Raw genomic sequence first — 21,999 nt, forward strand, 5'->3', positions numbered from 1 at the left:
CTGGATTGGAATTTTCTTGCTTTTTATGGAAAGGACATATCTGGACAATTTCCCACTTTGTTGGGTAGATGCCAGAGTTGTAGCTGTACTGGAACACCTTAGCTAGTGGCGTGGCTAGTTCTGGAGCATATTTCAGCACTACACCCAGATGTTGTCAGGGCCTATAGCCTTTGCTGTATCCAGTGCACTTAGCCGTTTCTTGATATCACATGAAGTGAATCTAATTGGCTGAAGACTAGTATCTGCTCGTCAACTCAACATCTCTGGCTGGAGGGCTGCAAAAGCGTCAGCCTTGTCTTTTGCACTCACATGCTGGCCATCATTGAGAATGGGATGTTCATGGAGCCTCATATTATTGCTTATTTTTAACATCATCTAAGTTATTCAAAAATAAAAAATTAATACAATTTCTTTATTTGGTAGAAAATAAAGTTAACAATTTCACAAAATGAAAACCTACAATCAAACCATTAGACCACTGACGCTGTCCTTAAAAATTTGAAATGATGATGCAGCAATGATTTCACATTTCTATTATTTTTACTTGCAACAGAAATTACCAAGGCTTAAACAAAAATTTCCATTGTTACGACCAGGTGAGAAAGGTGTCCAGGGGTCCCTTTCAGCCTTCACCTGGTCTTACTGTAACAGGATTTAATTTTAAACACACTGTGTTTTGAGCTCTCGCTTGGTGAATTCTTGTTCACTGCCTTCCAATTATAAGGCAAAGAAATGAGCAAAAACAGGCTTTCTTAGGTTTAAAGAAAAGTGAAATTCATTAAAACTTAAGCTCTAATTCGGTTAATGCCCATGGCTATACGCCACACCCTACACTAGCATGCATACTCAATACGCACATGCAAATGGGGACAGAAAAGAGAAGAAAAATAAAGTGGAGAGGTTTGAGGCAATATCTGAAGAGTTTCTTGTTACTGTGCTTCGAGCTCACTGTAGAGCCCTTGCTTGTAGGTAATTCTTGCTTTTCGTTGGGGCCCAGTATTCTTCTTAAACCTTGTTCACTGCAGGAGACCTTTCTCTCTTGAGATTCCTGTGTCTTCAATGGATTCCGAAGCTGGTGAGAACGAGATGAGAGCAGACAGGAGAGGCTGTGGCGAGCCAGCCACAAGAGGTCTTTTCAGTCCAGGAGCAAACAGCTTTGAGTTCATATTCTCTGCGGCCAATTTAAAACTCTCTGTTCAAAACTCTGCAGCAGCCAGTTAGTCATGTGACTAAACTGGTCTGACCACGTCTTCTGTGTATTGGGGAGCAGGGACTGGTTCCTTTGTTCCAACACTGCTAGTATGCAAAAATGTCTTTCTGGCGAGGAGCCTGGCAATTCCTTGTGATAGGCCTCTTTTCTTCCCAGCAACAATTTTAAGTTTAATGTCCAAGTGGCAAAATTAATATTCCCCATTCTTGGCAGGTGGGGGCCTGCATGACAGCATCGATTCCTCTTGTAGATACAAGTACTTAAATTCTGACTTAAAAATCATAACAGTTGCTGAAAGGTAATATTGAAAAAAAACTTGCATTTATATAGCACTTTTCATGACCACCAGACATCTCAAAGCTGTTTACAGTCAATGAAGTACTTTTTTTTTTTTGAAGTGTAGTCACTGTTGTAACGTAGAAAACGCAGCACCCAATTTGAGCACAGCTAACTCCCGCAAACAGCAATGTGATAATTATGTTGATTGAGGGGTAAATATTGGCCAGGACACCGGGGATAACTCCCTAGCTCTTATTTGAAATAGTGCTGTGGGATCTTTTACATCATCCAAGCAGGCAAATCTGGCCTCAGTTTAATATCTCATCTGAAAGACAGCACGCCCACAGTACTGCACTGGAGCGTCAGCCTTGATTTTTGTGCTCAAGCCCTGGAGTGGAACTTGAGCCCGGAACCTTGTGATTCTGAGATGAGAGTGTTAACAACTTAGCCATGACTGCCACCGTAACAAATAGGAATTCAGAATAGGAAAAGTTGACAGAAAATTGGGACAACAAGTAACGCTTGTGGACTCTAAGCATACTGCCCAAAATAAGACTTTATCATATTGTTGACCTTTTTGAAAAAAATCTTTACCACAATGATAATTTGCCTGTCAAACTTTTTTTCAATTGAGTTAACAATCTAAAGCTTTTATAATAATTGATCCAGAGCATTATTCCTGGTCTGCTGATCTCTAGAAGGTGCACAAAAATACCCCAACAAAACTTTTTCCACCATACGCTCAAAGTGAGCACAATTATAGCTCAGCATCTCTCATACACACAAATGCAAAATACTGTGGATGAAAGGTCAACAACCTGAAATATTAACTCTGCTTCTCTCCCCACAGATGCTGCTTGACCTGCTGAGTATTTCCAACATATTCTGTTTTTATCTCTAATAGTCAGGCTGGGATCAGTTACTGAGCGTGTGGGGAATCAGGGGCACATCCTATAATTCCAAGCCTCTGCTAGATATTTTAGTTTGTGCAGTCCCATAGTATCATCAATTTCTCTTTAATACTGCTGTTAACTGATTTTGCAAACTAGCCAAGTGGTAGGGAAATATTACTTTGCAATCAGCAGATAGGCAATGAAAGCTCAAATGCAGTAGACCAGCCTTTGTAACCTTCCTTTTGCCGCAGAGATGTAGTGCTTGCTTTTGAAGAATGCTCTGTCCTGCAGGTCTCATGAAAGTCAACAGAATTCACTAAATTTGAGTTTGAGTGAATGTAAAAAGATGATGATGTTTAGTACTGGATCTTCCAGGAATTCAGGTTTAAATTCCTGTTTAACCAAATTGCCAGCTGAAAACAGCATGCTTTACTTTGATGGTAGCTAGAGTTTTAATAACGCCAATTTTTTTTTTACTTTCGCTAATTTCATCTCATTTCTGATATAAATTAAAATAGTAATTTATGTTATGAATGACAAAATTGAGATTTTTATTGAATTTACTTGTATATTTCAACTGGCATCCATATCATACACTACTACTCCAAGAGAAGCTTTAGCAACAATCCTACAACACAAGTGTCAGGCAAGCCCCCCACCTGCCAAGACTGAGGCACACTTTATTTCACCACATGAATATTAAAACTTAAAATTGCAAGCCCCTGACTGGAAAGACATTTGAATGGTAACAGACAGTGTTGGAACAAGGCACAAAGGGCCATGCCCTGACTCATTCAACCAACAATGGACTTTTGATTACCAGAGGTTGAAGGTGGGGGGAGCTAGCATTCCAGGTTGACTGCGAAGATAGTAGAATCCACAAACACAGAAGAAGTGGTCAGACCAGTTTCAGTCACATGACTAGCTGGCTGTTGGAATTTGAACTTCCAAGAGAATTTGAACTTAAAGTCATGTGCTCCCAATTGGAACAGAACCTCCTCTCCAGTCCTGCCTGTCTCCATCTCTTTCCCACGGAACGGAACTTTGTGAGAACACGTGAACCTCAAAGAGAGAAAAGTCTTCTACGTCAACAAGGTTTAAGAAGAACACTGGGCACCGACGAACAGCAAGATTACCTACAATCAAGTGAGTTCGAGTGTGTGTTTAAAATTAAACCCTGTTCTTGCTATAGAGGGAGTGCAAAGGTTTACCAGACTGATTCCTGGAATGGAGGGACTGATGTCTGAAGACAGTTTGAGTCGATTAGGATTATATTCGCTGGAGTTCAGAAGAGTGAGGGGGGACCTCATAGAAACCTATAAAATTCTAACAGAACAGGTAGATGCAGGAAGGATGTTCCCGATAGTGGGGGAGTCCAGAACCAGGGGTCATAGTCTAAGGATATGGGGAAAACCTTTCAGGACTGAGATGAGGAGAGATTACTTCACCCAGAGAGTGGTGAGCCTGTGGAATTCACTACCACAGAAAGCAGATGAGGCCAAAACATTGTATGTTTTCAAGGAGTTAGATATAGCTCTTGGGGCGAAAGGGATCAAAGGATATGGGGAGAAAACGGGAACAGGTTACTGAGTTGGATGTTCAGCCATGATCATAATGGCGGAGCAGGCTCAAAGGGCCGAATGGCCTACTCCTGCTCCTATTTTCTATGTTTCAATAAGACCAGGTGAAGACAGTAATAGACCCCTAGACACCTTTCTCACCTGGTTGTAACAGAAATTTGGGGGCTACCATCCGGAATTTTACGTACAAACAAGTGAAATTGGAAGCGGGAAGCCAAATTGTTCCCAATCAAAAAGTGCAAGTTTTCAATACAGGTTTTCTTGTGGTTGTGTGTGATTGAATACTAACATGTCTGCAACTGAAGTGAGTAGCTCTGCAAGCCAGGGTGAAGTAACTTGGGATAGTAACTGTCTATGGAGGAGTTGAGGAAAATGGCTGAGCAGTGTGAGATCACTGTACGTGGCAAGGCCAGGAAATCTGAACTCCTAAGGCTAGTGGCCAACCATTTATCCCTTGAATCTGAAGCAGAATCAGGTTTAGAAGCACAATCCAACAAGGTATTGTTAGCAAAGATACAATTAGAACAGAGGACACTCGAATTTGTTGAAAGGGAAAAAGAGAGATACAGGAGAGGGAGAAAAAAATAGCCTTCCAAAAGGAACGTGAAGAAAATGAAAGTCAGGAGAGAGAGAAAGAATATTCCGGAAGGAATGTGAAGATATTTAAGGCGGCTTGAGTTAGCTGGGGGCAACAGAGTAACCCTAGTGAAAGCATGGCCAATATGGAGGAGCACAATTCAGGGCTTGGGTACAAGATTGCTAAAACTCTCTCAATTAATTCCAAAATTCAATGAGGAAGATGTGGAAGAGTTTTTGTGTCTTTTGAGAAACTGGCAAGGCAGCTAAAATGGCCAGCTGAGACCTGGTCTCTTTCACTGCAAAGCAAGCTAACAGAAAAAGCCCATGAGGTTTATTCCTTGTTGCCAGATGAGAGTTCATCAAATTATGAACTGACCAAAAATGCTATCCTGAGGCATATGAATCAGTACCCGAAGCCTATCACCAAAAGTTTAGAAGCCCCAAGAAGCAAGCCAATCAAACTTATCTGGAGTTTGAAAGAGGCAGCTGGCTTTTGACCAGTGGCTGAGGGCTTTAAAAATACAGCTCAGCTATGAGACTCCCAGAGAAGTAATCCTGTTAGAGGAATTTAAAAACTCTCTCCCATTCTCAATAAAAACTCATGTAGAGGAGCCGTGGGTTCAGGGAGCCCGATAAGCAGCCGTTCTGGCCAATGAGTTTGCTTTAATTTATAAGTCTGTTTCCCAGGGGAGAATCTTTCCTAATCGCCCCCAAAAATCCGAGGGGGCCCTCCTCCAGCCAAAAAGGAAGGTGCTGTGAGCGAGAGTGAGATCCGGAGACCTGTGTGCTTCCATTGTAATAGGCAGGGCATTTAAAAGCTGACAGCTGGAAACTAAAGGGGAAACTGGTAGGGTTAATCAGGGCACACCTGCTCAATGAAGACGAGGACCTGTTGCAAAACACAGAACAAGCTGTGGCTTTAACTGTAGTAAGAGTGCAACCCAGGAAGCTTACTAGGGCCAGTGCAGGTAAGGTTAATAGGATTCCTGAAGGTTATCAGGGTTTTGTATTTGAAGGGAAAGTAACCCCATATCCCTCGAGTGGGGCAAGCAAGCCCATAGTAATTCTCAGGGACACAGGGGCAACTAAATCCCTGTTCCTGGGAAAAGGCCTGACCTTTCCCCCAGAGAGCGCAGTGAACACCAAAATGGTGGTGACTAAGAATTAGGAGCAGCAGTAGGCCACTCGACCCCTTGAGCCTGCTCCACCACTCAATAAGTTCATGGCTGAACTGATTACTCCACATTTCCACCTACCCTCGATGACCTTCCACCCCTTTGCTCATCAAGAATCTATCTACCTCTGCCTTAAAAATATTCAAAGACTCTGCTTCCACTGCCTTTTGAGGAACAGAATTCCAAAGACTCACAACCCTCAGAGAAAAAAATTCTCATCTCTGTCTTAAATGGGTGACCCCTTATTTTTAAACAGTGACCCCTAGTTCTAGATTCTCCCACCAGGAGAAACATCCTTTCCACATCCACCCTGTCAAGACCCCTCAGGATCTTATTTGTTTCAATCAAGTCGCCTCTTACTCTTCTAAATTCCAGCGGATACAAGCCTAGCCTGTCCAATCTTTCCTCATATGACAGCCCGCCCATTCCAGGTATTAGTCTAGTAAACCTTCTCCGTACTGCCTCCAACGCATTTACATCCTTCCTTAAATAAGGATACCAGTACTGTACACAGTATTCCAGATGTGGTCTCACCAATGCCCTGTATTGCTGAAGCATAACCTCCCTACTTTTGTATTCAATTCCCCTTGCGAGAAATGAAAACATTCTATTAGCTTTCCTAATTACATGCTGTACCTGCATATTAACCTTTTATGATTCATGCACTAGGACACCCAGATCCCTCTGCATCTCAGAGCTCTGCAATCTCTCATCATTTACATAATATGCTTCTTTTTTATTCTTCCTGCCAAAGTGGACAATTTCACACTTTCCCATATTATACTTCATTTGCCAGGTCTTTGCCCACTCACTTAACCTACCCATATCCCTTTGTAGCCTCCTTATGTCCTCTTCACAAGTTACTTTCCTACCTTTCTTTGTGTCATCAGCAAATTTAGCAACCATACCTTCGGTCCCTTCTTCCAAGTCATTTATATAAATTGTAAAAGGTTGAGACCCCAACACAGATCGCTGTGGCACACCACTCGTTACATCTTGCCACCCAGAAAATGACCCATTTATGCCTACTCTCTGTTTCCTGTTAGCTAGCCAATCTTCTAGCCATGCCAATATGTTTACCCCCTGCACCGTGAGCTTTTATTTTCTGCAATAACCTTTGATGTGGCACCTTATCAAATGCCTTCTGGAAATCTAAGTACAATGCATCCACTGGTTTCCCTTTATCCACAGAACATGTAACTCCCTCAAAGAACTCCAATGAATTGGTTGAACATGATTTCCCTTTCACAAAACCATGTTGACTGCCTGATTACCTTGCATTTTTCTAAATGCCCTGCTCTAAAGTCTTTAATAATAGCTTCTAACATTTTCCCTAAGACAGATATTAAGTTAACTGGCCTGTAGTTTCCTGCTTTCTGTCTCCATCACTTTTTGAATAAAGGAGTTACATTCGCTATTTTCCAATTTAAAAGAACCTTCCCCGAACCTAGGGAAATTTGGAAAATTAAAACTGACATATCAACTATCTCACAGGCCACTTCTTTTAACACCCTAGGATGAGGTCCATCAGGACCCAGGGACTTGTCAGCCATCAGCTCCAACAATTTGTTCAGTGCCACTTCCATGGTGATTGTAATTTTCTCGAGTTCCTCCTTCCCTTCCATTTCCTGACTTACAGCTAATACTGGGATGTTACTTGTATCCTCAATAGTGAAAACCGATGCAAAATATCTGTTCAATTCATCTGCCATCTCCTTATTATCCATTATCAATTCCCCAGACTCACTTCCTTTAGCACCAATGCTCACTTTTTTAACGCTTTTCTTCTTTAAATATCTACAGAAACTCTTACTATCTGTCTTTATATTTCTTGCTAGCTTTCTCTCATACTCTAGTTTTACCTTCCTTATCAATCTTTCAGTCATTCTTTGCTGTTTTTTTATATTCTGTCCAATCTTCTGACCTGCCTCACACCTTTGTGCAATTATAGGCTTTTTCGTTAAGTTTGATGCTATCGTTAACTGTTTTCGTTAACCACGGATGACGGGTCCCACCCTTGGAATTTTTCTTTCTCTTTGAAATGTATCTATTCTGTGTATTCTGAAATATTCCCTTAAATGTCTGCCACTCCATCTCTATTGACCTATCCCTTAACCTGATTTACCAGTTCACTTTAGCTAGCTCCGCTTCCATGACCTCATAATTGCCCTTAGTTAAGTTTAACATACTAGTTTTGGAACCACTCTTCTCTCCCTCAAATTGAATGTAAAGTTCAGTCATATTATGAACCATGCTACCTAGGGGTGCCTTAACTATGAGGTCATTACTTTATCCTATCTCGTTGCACAATACCAGGTCAATATACCAGGTCTCTGGTTGGCTCCAGAACGTATTGTTCCAAGAAATTATCCCGAAAACATTCTATGTTCTCTTCTAGGCTACCTCTGCCCATCTTATTTTTCCAGTCTATATGTAGGTTAAAATCCCCCATAATTATTGCTGTACCTTTCTGACAAGCTGCCATTATTTCTTTCTTTATACCCTGTCCCACAGTGTGGTTAATGTTAGGTGGCCTGTACACCACTCCCATAAAGGCCTGCTCAAGTCACTAAAAAAAAAACCCGACGGAACCAAATGGGACCTGACCCGCCCCGCCCACCGCAACGTTCCCTTGACTTACCTTCCAACTTTCAATCTGCCAGAAGCTGCAACATGAGCGTGATGACATCATAGAGACGCTCACACGCTCACTGCACGGACTCAGTTTCCCTGCTTGACGTCCCGGACCCGCTGCTCAGGTAAGTTTTTAAACTTTTAACCTTGCTATGCCTGTCCGACCCTGACTCGAAGGCCGGACACAGAAGAGCAGCCCGACCTGACCCCAACACGTCGTCGGGTTTGGGTTGGGTAGCAGGCCTTTCACTCCCACAAGTGATTTCTTGCCTTTATGATTTCTCATCTCTACCCAAAATGCTTCTATATCCTGGTCTCCTGAACTTATCCCTCTCTATTGCGCTAATACCATCATTAATTAACAGAGCTACACCTCCATCTTTTTCTAGCTTCGTGTCCTTCCTAAATGCCATGTATCCTTCAATATTCAGGGCCCAATCTATGTCGTCCTACAGCCATGTCTCTGTAATGGCTATCAGATTGTATTTATTTATTTCTACTTGCACTCTCAATTCATCTGTTTTGTTTTGAATGCTATGTGCATTCAGATACAGCGCCTTTAGTTGTGTCCTTTTATTATTTTTGTAACCTCTAGCCTTATCTGTTGATTTATATTTGTACGCTCTGTCTCTTCCTGTCACAGTCTGTTTATCATTTCCCATATTAATAACTTTCTCTCTTGCCTTGTCTCTACTCACTGATTTACCATATCTTCCCAAATTTGATCCCTTGCCCCCACTATCCAGTTTAAAATCCTCTCTACTTCCCTAGTTAAGCAGCTCGCTGGAACACCAGCCCCAGTATGGTTCAGGTGTAGACCGTCCCAACAGTACAGCCACCACTTTCCCCAGTACTGGTGCCAGTGCGCCACGAACCGGAACCCACCTCTACCACACCAGTCTTTGAGCCACACATTCATTTCTCTCATCTTATTTGCCCTATGCCAATTTGCACATGGCTCAGGCAATAACCCAGAGATTATTAGCTTTGAGGTTCGGCTTCTTAATTTGGCACCTAGTTCCTCATACTGACTATGCAGAACCTCTTTCCTTGTCTTGCCTATGTCATTGGTACCATTGGGGCTAGGACTAAGATGACTGGATCCTCCCCCTCCCACTGCAAGTTCCTCTCCACCCTTGAGCAGCTGTCCCGAACTCTGGCACCGGGCAGGCAACAAAGCCTTCTGGACTCTCGCTCTTTGCTGCAGGGAACAGTGTCAATCCCCCTAACTATACTGTCCCCTACTACCACTACATTCCTTTTTTCTCCCTCCACTTGAATGGCTTCCTGTATCATGGTGCCATGGTCAGGTTGCTCATCGAAACAAGCTGAAAGAATCTCAAACCTGTTTGGACAATAGCAAAAGCTGAGGCTCCTGCACTCCTGCCCTCTGGGTCCCTTTACCTGCCTCAGCTGCAGCCACACTCTCCTGTCCCTGACCACTGACCAAATCAAAAGACCCTATCCTAAGGGGTGTGACCGCCTCTGGTACAAAATGTCCTGGTAACTTTCCCCCTCCCTGATGTGTCGCAGTGTCTGTAGCTCAGACTCCAGTTCAATGACTCTGAGCCGAATGGTATTGGAGGGCAGTGTATGCCTGTACTTGTGCACCTGGAGTGCAACCTAGTTTTGGGACCGGTGACTGTAGGGATTGTCCCTAGTTTGCCTGTGGACGGGGTTGACTTGGTCCTAGGTAATGATCTGGCAGGGGTGAAGGTGGTAGCACCCCCAGTAGTGAAAGAAAGACGGCAGGAGGTCAGAGAGACAGGGGCGGCGGCAGGAGACGGTCTCCTGCAGTTTCCCTGAATGTGCAGTAGGCCATGATCAAAACAGCTCCCCCAGAGGAGTCTGCATTGGCACTGCAGGCAAATTACCATGAGATCTGCCTGCCCGAGACTTTCTTTGGAAAGTTAGGAGACCCACGGAATTAACTAAATGGATTTTCCCTAGCTGAGGCTCAGCGAGCTGACCCAGTATTGCGAGAATTAGCACAGGTTGCCCAGTCTGAAATTGAAGCAGAGGGGAGTCCCTGACTGCTACTATTTAAAGAATGAGGTACTGATGAGGAAATGGAGTTCTCCTCAAAGACCTGAGAGCAAGGAGTGGGCAGTAGTTCACCAGTTAGTGGTGCCGCAGAGGTACCGGGGAGAAATATTAAGAGTCCACGAGATTACAGTGGCTGTACATGTCGGTATACAAAAGACCAAAGCCCACATAAGAAAGAAGTTTGACTGGCCAAAACTCCACAAACATGTGCTGGAGTAGTGCAGGAGTTGCCACATGTGCCAGGTTGAGGAGAAACCCCAACCTACAGTGAAACTTTCACCCCTAAATCCTGTACCTGTGCAAGGAGGACCCTCCAACAGAGGGCTGGTGAACTGTAAGGGACCTCCGTCGAGAACAAAAGGGGACAGGCAAGATCACGGCTGGAAAAAATTTAGAAAGGGATGGGGATAAAAGTGACTAAGAGAGCAAGTTAAAGGAAGTCTGGGAAGAATCTCGGATGAAAACCTCTACTGTCTGGTCATCTTTTTCTTTTGGGCCTCCTTATCTCGAGAGACAATGGATACGCGCCTGGAGGTGGTCAGTGGTTTGTGAAGCAGCGCCTGGAGTGGCTATAAAGGCCAATTCTGGAGTGACAGGCTCTTCCACAGGTGCTGCAGAGAAATTTGTTTGTTGGGGCTGTTGCACAGTTGGCTCTCCCCTTGCGCCTCTGTCTTTTTTCCTGCCAACTACTAAGTCTCTTCGACTCGCCACAATTTAGCCCTATCTTTATGGCTGCCCGCCAGCTCTGGCGAATGCTGGCAACTGACTCCCACGACTTGTGATCAATGTCACACGATTTCATGTCGCGTTTGCAGACGTCTTTATAACGGAGACATGGACGGCCGGTGGGTCTGATACCAGTGGCGAGCTCGCTGTACAATGTGTCTTTGGGGATCCTGCCATCTTCCATGCGGCTCACATGGCATGTCTGGTCAACCAACCCCAAAAAATGTGAAAAGTTAGACCCCACAACCTATGTAAATGCAGACTCTAGAAGCAACCCACAGGGTTGCTAATAGCATTTACATGAACCTGCAGAGACAAAGAGAGATCTCTAAGGGGCAAAGAAACCGTGAGGGTGATGCCTCAAATAGTCAAAGTGCCACAGGAGAATGTAGCCAAGTCTGCACAAATACCTGCAGGTAGGAGTGTCCCAGAGAACAAAGAGGAGAGTAACAAAGACTTCTCCCTTACAGTCAGAGGACAAGGGAACCACCTATCCCTTGAAGTCAAAAGTCTTTGTAAAGCAGCCCTGGCACCCAGAACAGACCATTTTTATCAAGTTTTAAGATTGGTGAATGAATGGAAATGAATGAGAGAAATGCATGGTTTTTCTTTCTGTATCTTATATTTCTCTCAAACTCTAATGAAATGCGCCGGTTTTCCTCAAATCGCATTTCATTCCCGAGTGTGGAGGTGTCAGGCAAGCCCCTCACCTGTCAAGACGGAGATACACATTATTTTGCCACATGAACATTAAAACTTGAAATTGCAAGCCCCTGACTGGAAAGACTATTGCAATGGTAACAGTGTTGGGACAAAGGACAATGCCCTGACTCATTCAACTAACAATGGAGTTTTAATTACCAGACGTTGAAGGTGGGGAGAGATAGCATTCCAGGTTGACTGCTAAGACAGCAGAATCCACAAACACAGAAGTGATCAGACCAATTTTAGTCACATGACTAGGTGGCTGTTGGAATTTGAACTTCCAACAGAATTTGAACTCAGAAGTCATGTGCTCCCAGTTGGATCAGAACCTCCTCTCCAGTCCTACCTTCCTCCATCTCTTTCCCACAGAACTGAATCTTGTGAAAACACGTGAACCTCAAAGAGAGAAAGGTCTCCAACGTCAACAAGGTTTAAGAACAACACTGGGCCACAACGAACAGCAAGACTATCTACAATCACGTGAGCTCGAAGCACAATAAACAAGAAATTCTTCTGATATTGCCTCAAACCCCTCTCTACTATATTTTCCACTCCTCTTTTCTGTCCCTATTTGCATGTGTATAATGCGTATGCATGCTAGCGTGGGCGCATTGTATATCCGTAGGCATCAACCGTATTAGAGTTTAAGTCTAAGTTTTAAAATTTCACTTTTCTCCTTTAAACCTGAGAAAACCTGGTGTGTTGGTTTCTTTGCCTTATAATTAGAAAGCTGTGAACAAGGATTCACAAAGGAGGAGCTCAAAACACAGTGTGTTTAAAATGAAACCATGTTCAATAAGACCAGGTGAAGATAGTTACAGATCCCGACACCTTTCTCACCTGGTCGTAACACAAGTCCCATTCACTTGCAGATTTTTCATTCCTTCCCCTTTGCTCTTTAATTTACATAATTTATTTATGGCACCAGCAATTGCAATGAATGAGGAAAAAAAATTACTAACCCTTTTTTGCAAATTATCAAGTTGTCTCTTACAACTGGAACAATCTGGACATAAATCATTCCCCCGGTTAACTTCTGTATAATCCTCAGTCGTCGGAGTTTCAGTATCACCCTCCTTATCTCTCGTCTTTGATGAAATGAACAGAAAAGCACTTAATTAATTTAACATTCAAAAACACATTTTAAGATGTAATGAGTATGAGATATCAGTCAGCTGATTACTGGTTACTGTAACTACTGAATTCATACCAAGTTAACGAAAGAGAAGCAAATTTCTTGTGTCTGTTTTAAATCTCCTTCAATAGTAGACATGCATCCAAATATGTTAAAAAAAAACTGCCCCAGGTTTTGCTGCCAAAATAATAAGTTCAATGGCACTTGTCATTATTAATGTGTATACTGTCCAGCAACTTAGTGAGGAAGAACTACTGTGTGAATTGTAAATCACCACAAGTTTCTGAGTGATTTGTGTTACTGTCAACCTCATTCTTATTCTTAATTTCCCCAAGAATTTCATGAAATTGCTTCATTTGTGGATCACTTGCCAATTAAACTCACCACAGAAAGTTAGGGTTGCTATTTTAACTCAAGTACATTTTTAATGAGGAGATTTATATTCCTGCAATGCCATGCAACTTCTCCGGCCCATAAAAGGAACAACTGAAACTATGGAGTCTCATTCCTACAGGTAGTAAATTGTTGTCAGACATTTCAATTTTTTTTAACTTTTCCTTTTGTCTCTTTTAATCCAATCTTTCTTTCCCTCACTTTATTTCTCTTTCTGTACATATTTTGACTCTAATTCACCCTATTTCCTTAAATCTCATTTGTTAAGGAGATGGACTATTGGTCTGATCATTCACCAAAGTCCCAGATGCACTTTTGACCTCACTGTACCGTTATCAGCTGCCCTTCCAGCAACTTACAGGCCAAAAAATATTTAAGCTGAATGGTGAGGGAAAAAAAATCCAACTAACAGGACACACCATGAGATGCCCCACACCAGCAAAATTTGAGCCAATATGCAAGTTAACGAGAGCAGTTTGAAATATGTGGTTGGTGTCTATGGGCTGCTTTAGTGAGGTCTGTTTATTTTCTAGCCAAAACCCAATGTCTCCGAATTGGCTCCAATCTCAAATCAAGCACACAGATTGGCCCAGAATTTTATGGAAATTTGTGCCATTACAATACTGTATTTAGCACTGGGTTCATTTTTCAGCACAAAAGCCCCAGGAAATCACAGTAAGTTACAGCATTATTCATGCAGTGCCATAACTTCCACGACTTCTGAGCTGCTCCAGCGATACCCTCATCAAAACCATGCAATTGTGAATGTGCTAGATTTACACTTAAGTAGTTTTTTTCACCACAGCCACTTAGACTGAAAAATAATGGTGCAAGTGGGTCCTTGGTTGCCTGTTATCAACATGGCTTGCAGCTCCCACTTAATTCTCAGCCTGGGAGGATCATAAAAGGTGTGGGGTAATCTAGACTCGCATAAATGTGCATGTATACCTAATAAAAATAGGCTGACATTTCACTATCAAAAATAAGTTATCAGTGTGTCCATTCCGAAGTGGAGCTCTCAGGGCAAGTGAAAAATTATTAAACCTTTAGTTGATCCTTAAGTATATTTAAATTCAGTTATTCAACATAAAGTAAAATAAAATCTCTGCTCTCAATATACTTATGAGCAATGTCTATCAAAACATTTCTTCCTTGTCCTTGTGTTAGGCTTACTGTAGTTTTCTGTATGGTGTAGGGTACTTAAGTGCTTGCACATGCCATTGATGAAAGTGAGACTTTGTTTAATCCCGAGACGTTTTAGGTAGCTTAAATGACTGTCATGTTCTAAATAAATGATAATAAATTTTGAACAAAGACTGGTCCAGAAAACTGAATATAGCAGCCGCATTCAGTTTTTAGGAACGGTCCATACAGAGTGTCTGTAACTCAGACAATTTTCTGAAAGTAATCAAGTTCAGTGCAGTGAAAGCATTTGAAATTTAGAATTCTAACATTCAGCTCATGGCAATATTGATGTGTTTAATTAATTCACTGCCAGACGAGGGAAGCAATCAACTGCACTGCTTTTGAGATTCCTGAATTGCCATATGCTTGCTGCAGCATATTCAAATTATTTTCCAGGAAATTTGGGTGTAACTTGCATTGGGAAGATTAATGGTGAAATGGCATAATTTATCACTTTGTTCCAGAAAATTCTGGGCCATTAATTTAGATGGACTCAGAATTTCAAAATCAGTTTATCTAGACAAACAAATTTGCATTCAGTAGATCGGTACTGTATCACAATAACTGAGCTTTTTCCTGATACTTATGACTTATGACAGGCTTTTGCCAACATGCTCTGGAAGTGACCTTTTGTCAGAGCTTCCACTACATGTGAGCCTAAAAGCAAAATCTAAAATGAATGAATTTACACTGGTTATAAGATGCTAAAATAGAATGAAGTTTGGGGAAATCATTTGACCAATACTTGTGTGGGTGGAAATGGGGAAAAAGAAACAAGCTGAATTATAATAACTATCAGGACATTTGATCAAAGCCGGCAGGGAAACTTACTGAATTACAACAAATGCCAAAATTAGCTAGAGTATAGCAATTCAGACAAAAACAATGGAGCCAATATTTTGGAAAATTTTGTTACAAAACTTTACTTCATATTACTTAGAGCTTAAAATGTGGTAATGGAACTCTGTTGCATTAAAATGTCTTAGAGATAATTACCTGCTGTGGCCTTCTCATTCTACCTGCCGCAGCATCGTAGTTCAGCATATCTGTTGGATCAATCCACTCATCATCATCATCATTTTGTAGCCCATTCACTACCAGCAGCACTTCAAATATCAACCAAGGCATGAACATGATTTGAATCTAAGGCATGGGATAAACGTGGCAAAATTACTGAATGTACTTCTGCACATAGTGTAGCTTGCCTTAACAAATGTGTAGCAAAGAATATGAATAATGAATAGGTACAAAATTGGCTGTTCCCTTTCCCAACATTACACGACACTTGGCTTCATTGGCAATGAAGCACTTGGGGACATCTTGAGGTCATAAAAAGGTGCTATCTAAATGCAGGTTCTTTCTTTTATTGGTGGCGGAGGAAGAAACTGCATTTTCTCTGCAGCCACTGTTGCTTTGTGATCTGTTGATGTTTTTTCTGCCCCACTGACTAGTCTATGGCAAGCCCCATTCCAGCTTATCACAAGTTAACTCCAAAAGCAAAAAGCTGCAGATGTTGAAAATTTGAAACAAAGATAGAATGTGCTAGAAATACTCAACAGGTTAGTATCTGTGCAGAGAACAGATGAGTTAAACAGCCTAGAATTTGTCAACATAACACTGAGGCTTATGACACTTGCCGTCATTTTTGTGCAAATGCTGCAGCAACTTCAGGCTAAGGCAGATACACAGAATCTAAAAGCTGCTGTCAGAGTTGCAGCACTCCTCCGTTAGCCTCTGGGCTACTGCTGTTGCTGTCTGGTGGTTCACTATTGAAATTCACTGAACGGCGTCAAGTTGCTGTATTTGCACAATGGTTACGAATTAAACTCTACACAACGTCGTCATTTCAAGTCCAAGTACCCTTTTATCGATGTGATAAATAGCAGCTTCCACAGTGCGGACTGCGACACCGACCACTCCCTGGTGTGCAGCAAGGTTAGCCTCAAACCAAAGAAGCTGCATCACTCCAAGCAGAAGGGCTGCCCGCGCATCAACTCTTGCAGAATTTCTCATCCACAGCTGTTACATAAGTTTCTAAAAGCCCCTCAAAACACTCCTACAGGGGATGCAGAGACCAAGTGGGCCCACATCAGAGACGCCATCTATGACTCAGCAATGACCACCTATGGCAAACGTGTGAAGCGGAATGCAGACTGGTTTCAATCTCACTTCGAAGAGCTGGAAACTGTCATAGCCGCTAAGCTCATTGCACTGCTGAACTACAAGAAAGCCCCCAGCGAGTTAACATCCGTAGCACTTAAAGCAGCCAGAAGCACTGCACAAAGAACAGCCAGGCACTGCACAAATGTCTACTGGGAACACCTATGCAGTCATATTCAGCTGGCCTCTGACACCGGAAACATCAGAGAAATGTATGATGGCTTTAAGAGAGCTTTTGGGCCAACCATCAAGAAGATCGCCCCCCCTCAATTCTAAATCAGGGGACACAATCACTGACCAACGCAAGCAAATGGACCGCTGTGTGGAGCACTACCTAGAACTGTACTCCAGGGAAAATGTTGTCACTGAGACCGCCCTCAATGCATTCCAGTCTCTACTAGTCATGGATGAACTGGACGTACAGCCAACAAAATCAGAACTCAGTGATGCCATTGATTCTCTAGCCAGCGGAAAAGCCCCTGGGAAGGACTGCATTACCCCTGAAATAATCAAGAGTGCCAAGCCTGCTATACTCTCAGCACTGTACGAACTGCTTTGCCTGTGCTGGGATGAGGGAGCAGTACCACAGGACATGCGCGATGCCAATATCACCCTCTATAAGAACAAGAGTGACCGCGGTGACTGCAACAACTACCATGGAATCTCCCTGCTCAGCATAGTGAGGAAAGTCTTCGCTCAAGTCGCTTTAAACAGGCTCCAGAAGCTGGCTGAGCGCGTCTACCCTGAGGCACAGTGTTGCTTTCGAGGAGAGATCCACCATTGACATGCTGCTCTCCCTTCGCCAGCTACGGGAGAAATGTCGTGAACAACAGATGCCCCTCTACGTTGCTTTCATTGATCTCACCAAAGCCTTTGACCTAGTCAGCAGACGCGATCTCTTCAGACTTCTAGAAAAGATCGGATGTCCACCAAAGCTACAAAGTATCATCACCTCATTCCATGACAATATGAAAGGCACAATGCAGCAGAGTGGGGCATCATCAGAGCCCTTTCCTATCCTGAGAGGCGTGAAACAGGGCTGTGTTTTCGCACTGACACTGTTTGGGATCTTCTTCTCCCTGCTGCTCTCACATGTGTTCAAGTCTTCAGAAGAAGGAATTTTCCTCCACACAAGATCAGGTGGCAGGTTGTTCAACCTTGCCCGTCTAAGAGCGAAGACCAAAGTACGGAAAGTCCTCATCAGGGAACTTCTCTTTGCTGACGACGCTGCATTAACATCTCACACTGAAGAGTGGCTGCAGAGATTCATCGACAGGATCGCGGCTGCCTGCAACGAATTTGGCCTAATCATCAGCCTCAAGAAAACGAACATCATGGGAGAGGACATCAGAAATGCTCCATCCATCAATATCGGCGACCACGCTCTGGAAGTGGTGCAAGAGTTCACCTACCTAGGCTCAACTATCACCAGTAACCTGTCTCTCGATGCAGAAATCAACAAGCGCATGGGAAAGGCTTCCACTGCTATGTCCAGACTGGCTAAGAGAGTGTGGGAAAATGGCGCACTGACACGGAACACAAAAGTCCGAGTGTATCAAGCCTGTATCCTCAGTACCTTGCTCTACGGCAGCGAGGCCTGCACAACGTTTGCCAGCCAAGAGCAACATCTCAATTCATTCCATCTTCGCTGCCTCTGGAGAATCCTTGACATCAGGTGGCAGGACCGTATCTCCAACACAGAAGTCCTCAAGGCGGCCAACATCCCCAGCATATACACCCTACTGAGCCAGCGGCGCTTGAGATGGCTTGTCCATGTGAGCTGCATGGAAGGTGGCAGGATCCCCAAGGACACATTGTACAGCGAGCTCATCACTGATATCAGACCCACCGGCCGTCCACGTCTCCGCTTTAAAGACATCTGCAAACAAGACATGAAGTCCTGTGACATTGATCACAAGTCGTGGGAGTCAGTTGCCAGCGATCGCCAGAGCTGGCGGGCAGCCATAAAGGCGGGGCTGAAGTGTGGCGAGTCGAAGAGACTTCGTAGTTGGCAGGAAAAAAGACAGAAGCGCAAGGGGAGAGCCAACTGTGTAAAAGCCCCAACCAATCTGTAGCACCTGTGGAAGAGTCTGTCACTCTAGAATTGGCCTTTATAGCCACTCCAGGCGCTGCTTCACAAACCACTGACCACCTCCAGGCGCTTACCCATTGTCTCCCAAGACAAGGAAGCCAAAGAGAAATATTAATTACTGCCAGGTAACCCTTCTGGCACTGAAAAATAACTATTACAAATGTGGAGTCTCACTCCTTCAGATTTTTACTTGTTTAACTTCTTTTTAAAAAAATCTTCAACAAAACTTTATTTCACTTTTCCTGTCTTTTTTTTCCTCTCCCCCTTAATACAATCTTTCTTTCTCTCTCTATTTCTCTTTCTGTACCCAATATCAAATTGAATTCACCCACTCAAATTTACACATCCTTCTCAGTTCATGTGGTTAATTTCACAATCCTTCAATCTGATTAGTTAAGGAAATACACAGTTGCTTTCCTGGTTTACTCAGGTCCCAATGCCCTGTTTCTCTTGCTGTGATTTTATTAGCTCACGCTTTCAACATGGGCATGTCTATATAGCAGCACTGTTCACATTAATATGTGCATTAATATTCCCCAGTGATCTAAATCTGCATTCATGATCTGCAGTTAAGCATCTCAAAACCATCACATTCAACAAATGGTGCCCTTTTCATCTTGATGTATGCCACATGTGCATCATTGGACGCCTTCAATGACAAGTTCTGTTGACAGCACCCTCTACTTTAGATAAGCCAGCAATCCCGTGAAATGCCGTAGAACATGAGACTGTTGATGTCACATAATGTGTAAACAATCTGACACCCTGGGTCTCATATGTCTCCACAATTTCACAACTTAAAAAGGTCCCCTTGTCTGAATCCAGCATAAACACCACCAAGACAGGGTACTTGGGTCACTTCAGACCAGCCCTAACTTTCTGTGCCGAGTTAAGTTTGTATCTACTGTGCAAGTACTGCAACTTTACGCTTTTCAATGCATTTCAATAGTGAGGCAGAGAGCAAAAAGCCGTTTTTGTGAAGTTAACAGCGGAGCGGCACAAGTGAGACAGCAACTTTTGGATAGCGGTATTTAACTGTGCTTCTGCCCCTTCCCTGAAATTGCTATAACATTTACACAGGCCGAGTCCATCAGGAAGGATACAGGGAAGAGAGGAGTGATGATACCAGGCAGCAGAGGCGTTCAGGTCAAAGCCTCCCTGTAGGTAGACGGCATTGCTGGCTTCTGCTTAGTCTGCTGTCGATCCACGGATTGATGAGTGTCTGCAACCAGTTCAAACTGGCCTCAGGAGGCAGAGCAAAGTGTCACCCAACACCTTCTGGAATGTGCATTTGCAAAGAGAGTGTTTTTTTTGTTGAGGTTCATCCCAAGCATGTCCATACGCAGGACTCTGCTCCACAGATTGTTCACAGGCATGCACACCAAGACAAAGATCAGCTGACATCAATTCAATGAAAGGCACTCTTTGGTCTACCTGAAACCTGTTGGTCTTCCAGTGTGAGGAGTTGCCCATGATCAAGTGCTGCACACTGGCACATCCCAATGTCCAGGACTATGTGCTGAGGGGTACACTGAATTTTCATGCAGCTGCCACAAAGGCTCCATGGGGAACATTCACAGTTTAGACTCCTGCCATCGTTGATTCAAGAACTGGAACAAGTGCAAAACTCCTGATTACATTAAACATTTCCTGATGTATACAATGTAAATGTAGATGCAATCTGCATCACAAGTGGAGGGAAGCAGCTTAGAGTACCATGTTCTACGTTCAACAATATTGATGGATTGCACCAAGTGATCTGCCACATTTGAAAAGCATTGTATTGTACCTTGACAAATTATATTAATGAAATTTTTTTGGGGGAAAAAACAATTAGTGGCAAGTACCATTAGCCAAATCATTACCCAGACAGCAAAATCAGGTCCAATGGTAATAAAACTAAGGGAGCAGACCCTGACAAGGCGCCCAGACCCAGCGTGCACCGCTCCCTCCCCCCGTGCGCTAGTCCTCACCCACCAACCACCCCCACCTGCATCGTGCACTGCTCCTCACCCAACACCCCCAGCACTCCACCCTGCACACTGCTCCTCACCCACTGACTGCCCAACTCCCCGTTCTTTTCTTTATTGTTTCCTGGGATGTGGATGTTGCTGGGCCAGCATTTAATGCCCATCCCTAATAGCCCCTAGCCACCTTCTTGAATCGCTGCAGTCCACATGGTGCCTGTACACCACAGTGCTGTTGGGAACGAAGTTCCAGGATTTTGACCCAGCAACAGTAAAGGAATGGCGATATAGTTCCAAATCAGGATGGCACGTGGCTTGGAAAGAAACGTGCAAATGGTGACATCCCCATGTTTCTGCTACCCTTGTCCTTATAGGTGGTAGAGGTCGCAGGTTTGGAAGGCGGTGTTGAAGGAACCTTGGTGAGTTGCTGCAGTACATCCTGTAGATGGTACACACTGCTACCACTGTGCGTCGGTGCGGAAGGCAGTGAATGCGGAAGGTGGTGAATGGGGTTCCAATCAAGTGGGCTGCTTTCTCCTGGATCGTCCCCTCCCCCAGCGCGTGCACCCTTCTTCACCCACGAACCCCGGTCATGCACTGTTCCCGGCCGAACCTGCGGTCTATCTCCAGCGGCTGCTCCTTGATTGCCGGACCTCTAGCTTCCCACCACGAGCAGTATCAGCTCAGTCACATCGATCCAACAAATGTTGAAATAATTTACATTAAATGTACACAAAAAAAAAACGAGAACTCAAAACTAAAAACTCAATTCCCCCCGACATCACCTCCCTCAGCACACTCGATAAACCGCCGACCCAGCATGCGTCACTTCCGCCAGCAGCTGCACGCTGGGAGTTGTAGTCCTGATGCCCGCGTGTGCGCATGCGCTCAGCTGCCGTCCTTCCACCTCTTAGCAAACTAAAATCCGAACGAGAAAGTGGGTAACCCCACTGTTATTTAGGTACAGTGCCACACTTTCTAGCTTATAACTTAGTGAACTAAAAACACGATGTTGCTGGAGATAACAACTCGCAATTACATTGTGCCTTTAACATCTCAGACAGGTCCAAGGCCCTTCCCAGCTAGGGGTAAAGAAAAATCACTGGGACAGAAAGGGCATGGGTGTGATCAGCAGCTTAGTGAAGAGATGGGGCTTTCAGGGAGCCTTAAAAGTATGGGGCATCAGCTGCATTGCGTAAGGAATTAATTCAGTAGCACATTCAACACACATCGGCAAAGA

General features: G+C 43.7%; 1 protein-coding gene across 5 annotated transcripts in view; it reads right to left on the minus strand.

Moving 5' to 3' along the window:
* Positions 1-21,586, minus strand: part of clcc1 (chloride channel CLIC-like 1) — a 56,484-nt gene extending 34,898 nt beyond the window's left edge. For 3 of the 5 annotated variants that reach the window (XM_068037593.1, XM_068037595.1, XM_068037594.1), the window contains exons 1-4: positions 21,373-21,586; positions 20,227-20,402; positions 15,537-15,683; positions 12,790-12,915 (exon numbers count right to left, since the gene is read on the minus strand). In XM_068037593.1, coding sequence (XP_067893694.1) covers positions 12,790-12,915; positions 15,537-15,683; positions 20,227-20,265 — 312 coding nt within the window. In that variant the 5' untranslated portion in view covers positions 20,266-20,402; positions 21,373-21,586. The remainder of the gene's footprint in view (positions 1-12,789; positions 12,916-15,536; positions 15,684-20,226; positions 20,403-21,372) is intronic. The other 2 variants (XM_068037598.1, XM_068037596.1) reach the window with 2 other exon arrangements.
* Between the last annotated feature and the right edge of the window lie 413 nt (positions 21,587-21,999).

The sequence above is a fragment of the Heterodontus francisci genome, chromosome 8 (genome assembly GCF_036365525.1).
Source record: "Heterodontus francisci isolate sHetFra1 chromosome 8, sHetFra1.hap1, whole genome shotgun sequence".
Taxonomy (NCBI): Eukaryota; Metazoa; Chordata; class Chondrichthyes; order Heterodontiformes; family Heterodontidae; genus Heterodontus; species Heterodontus francisci.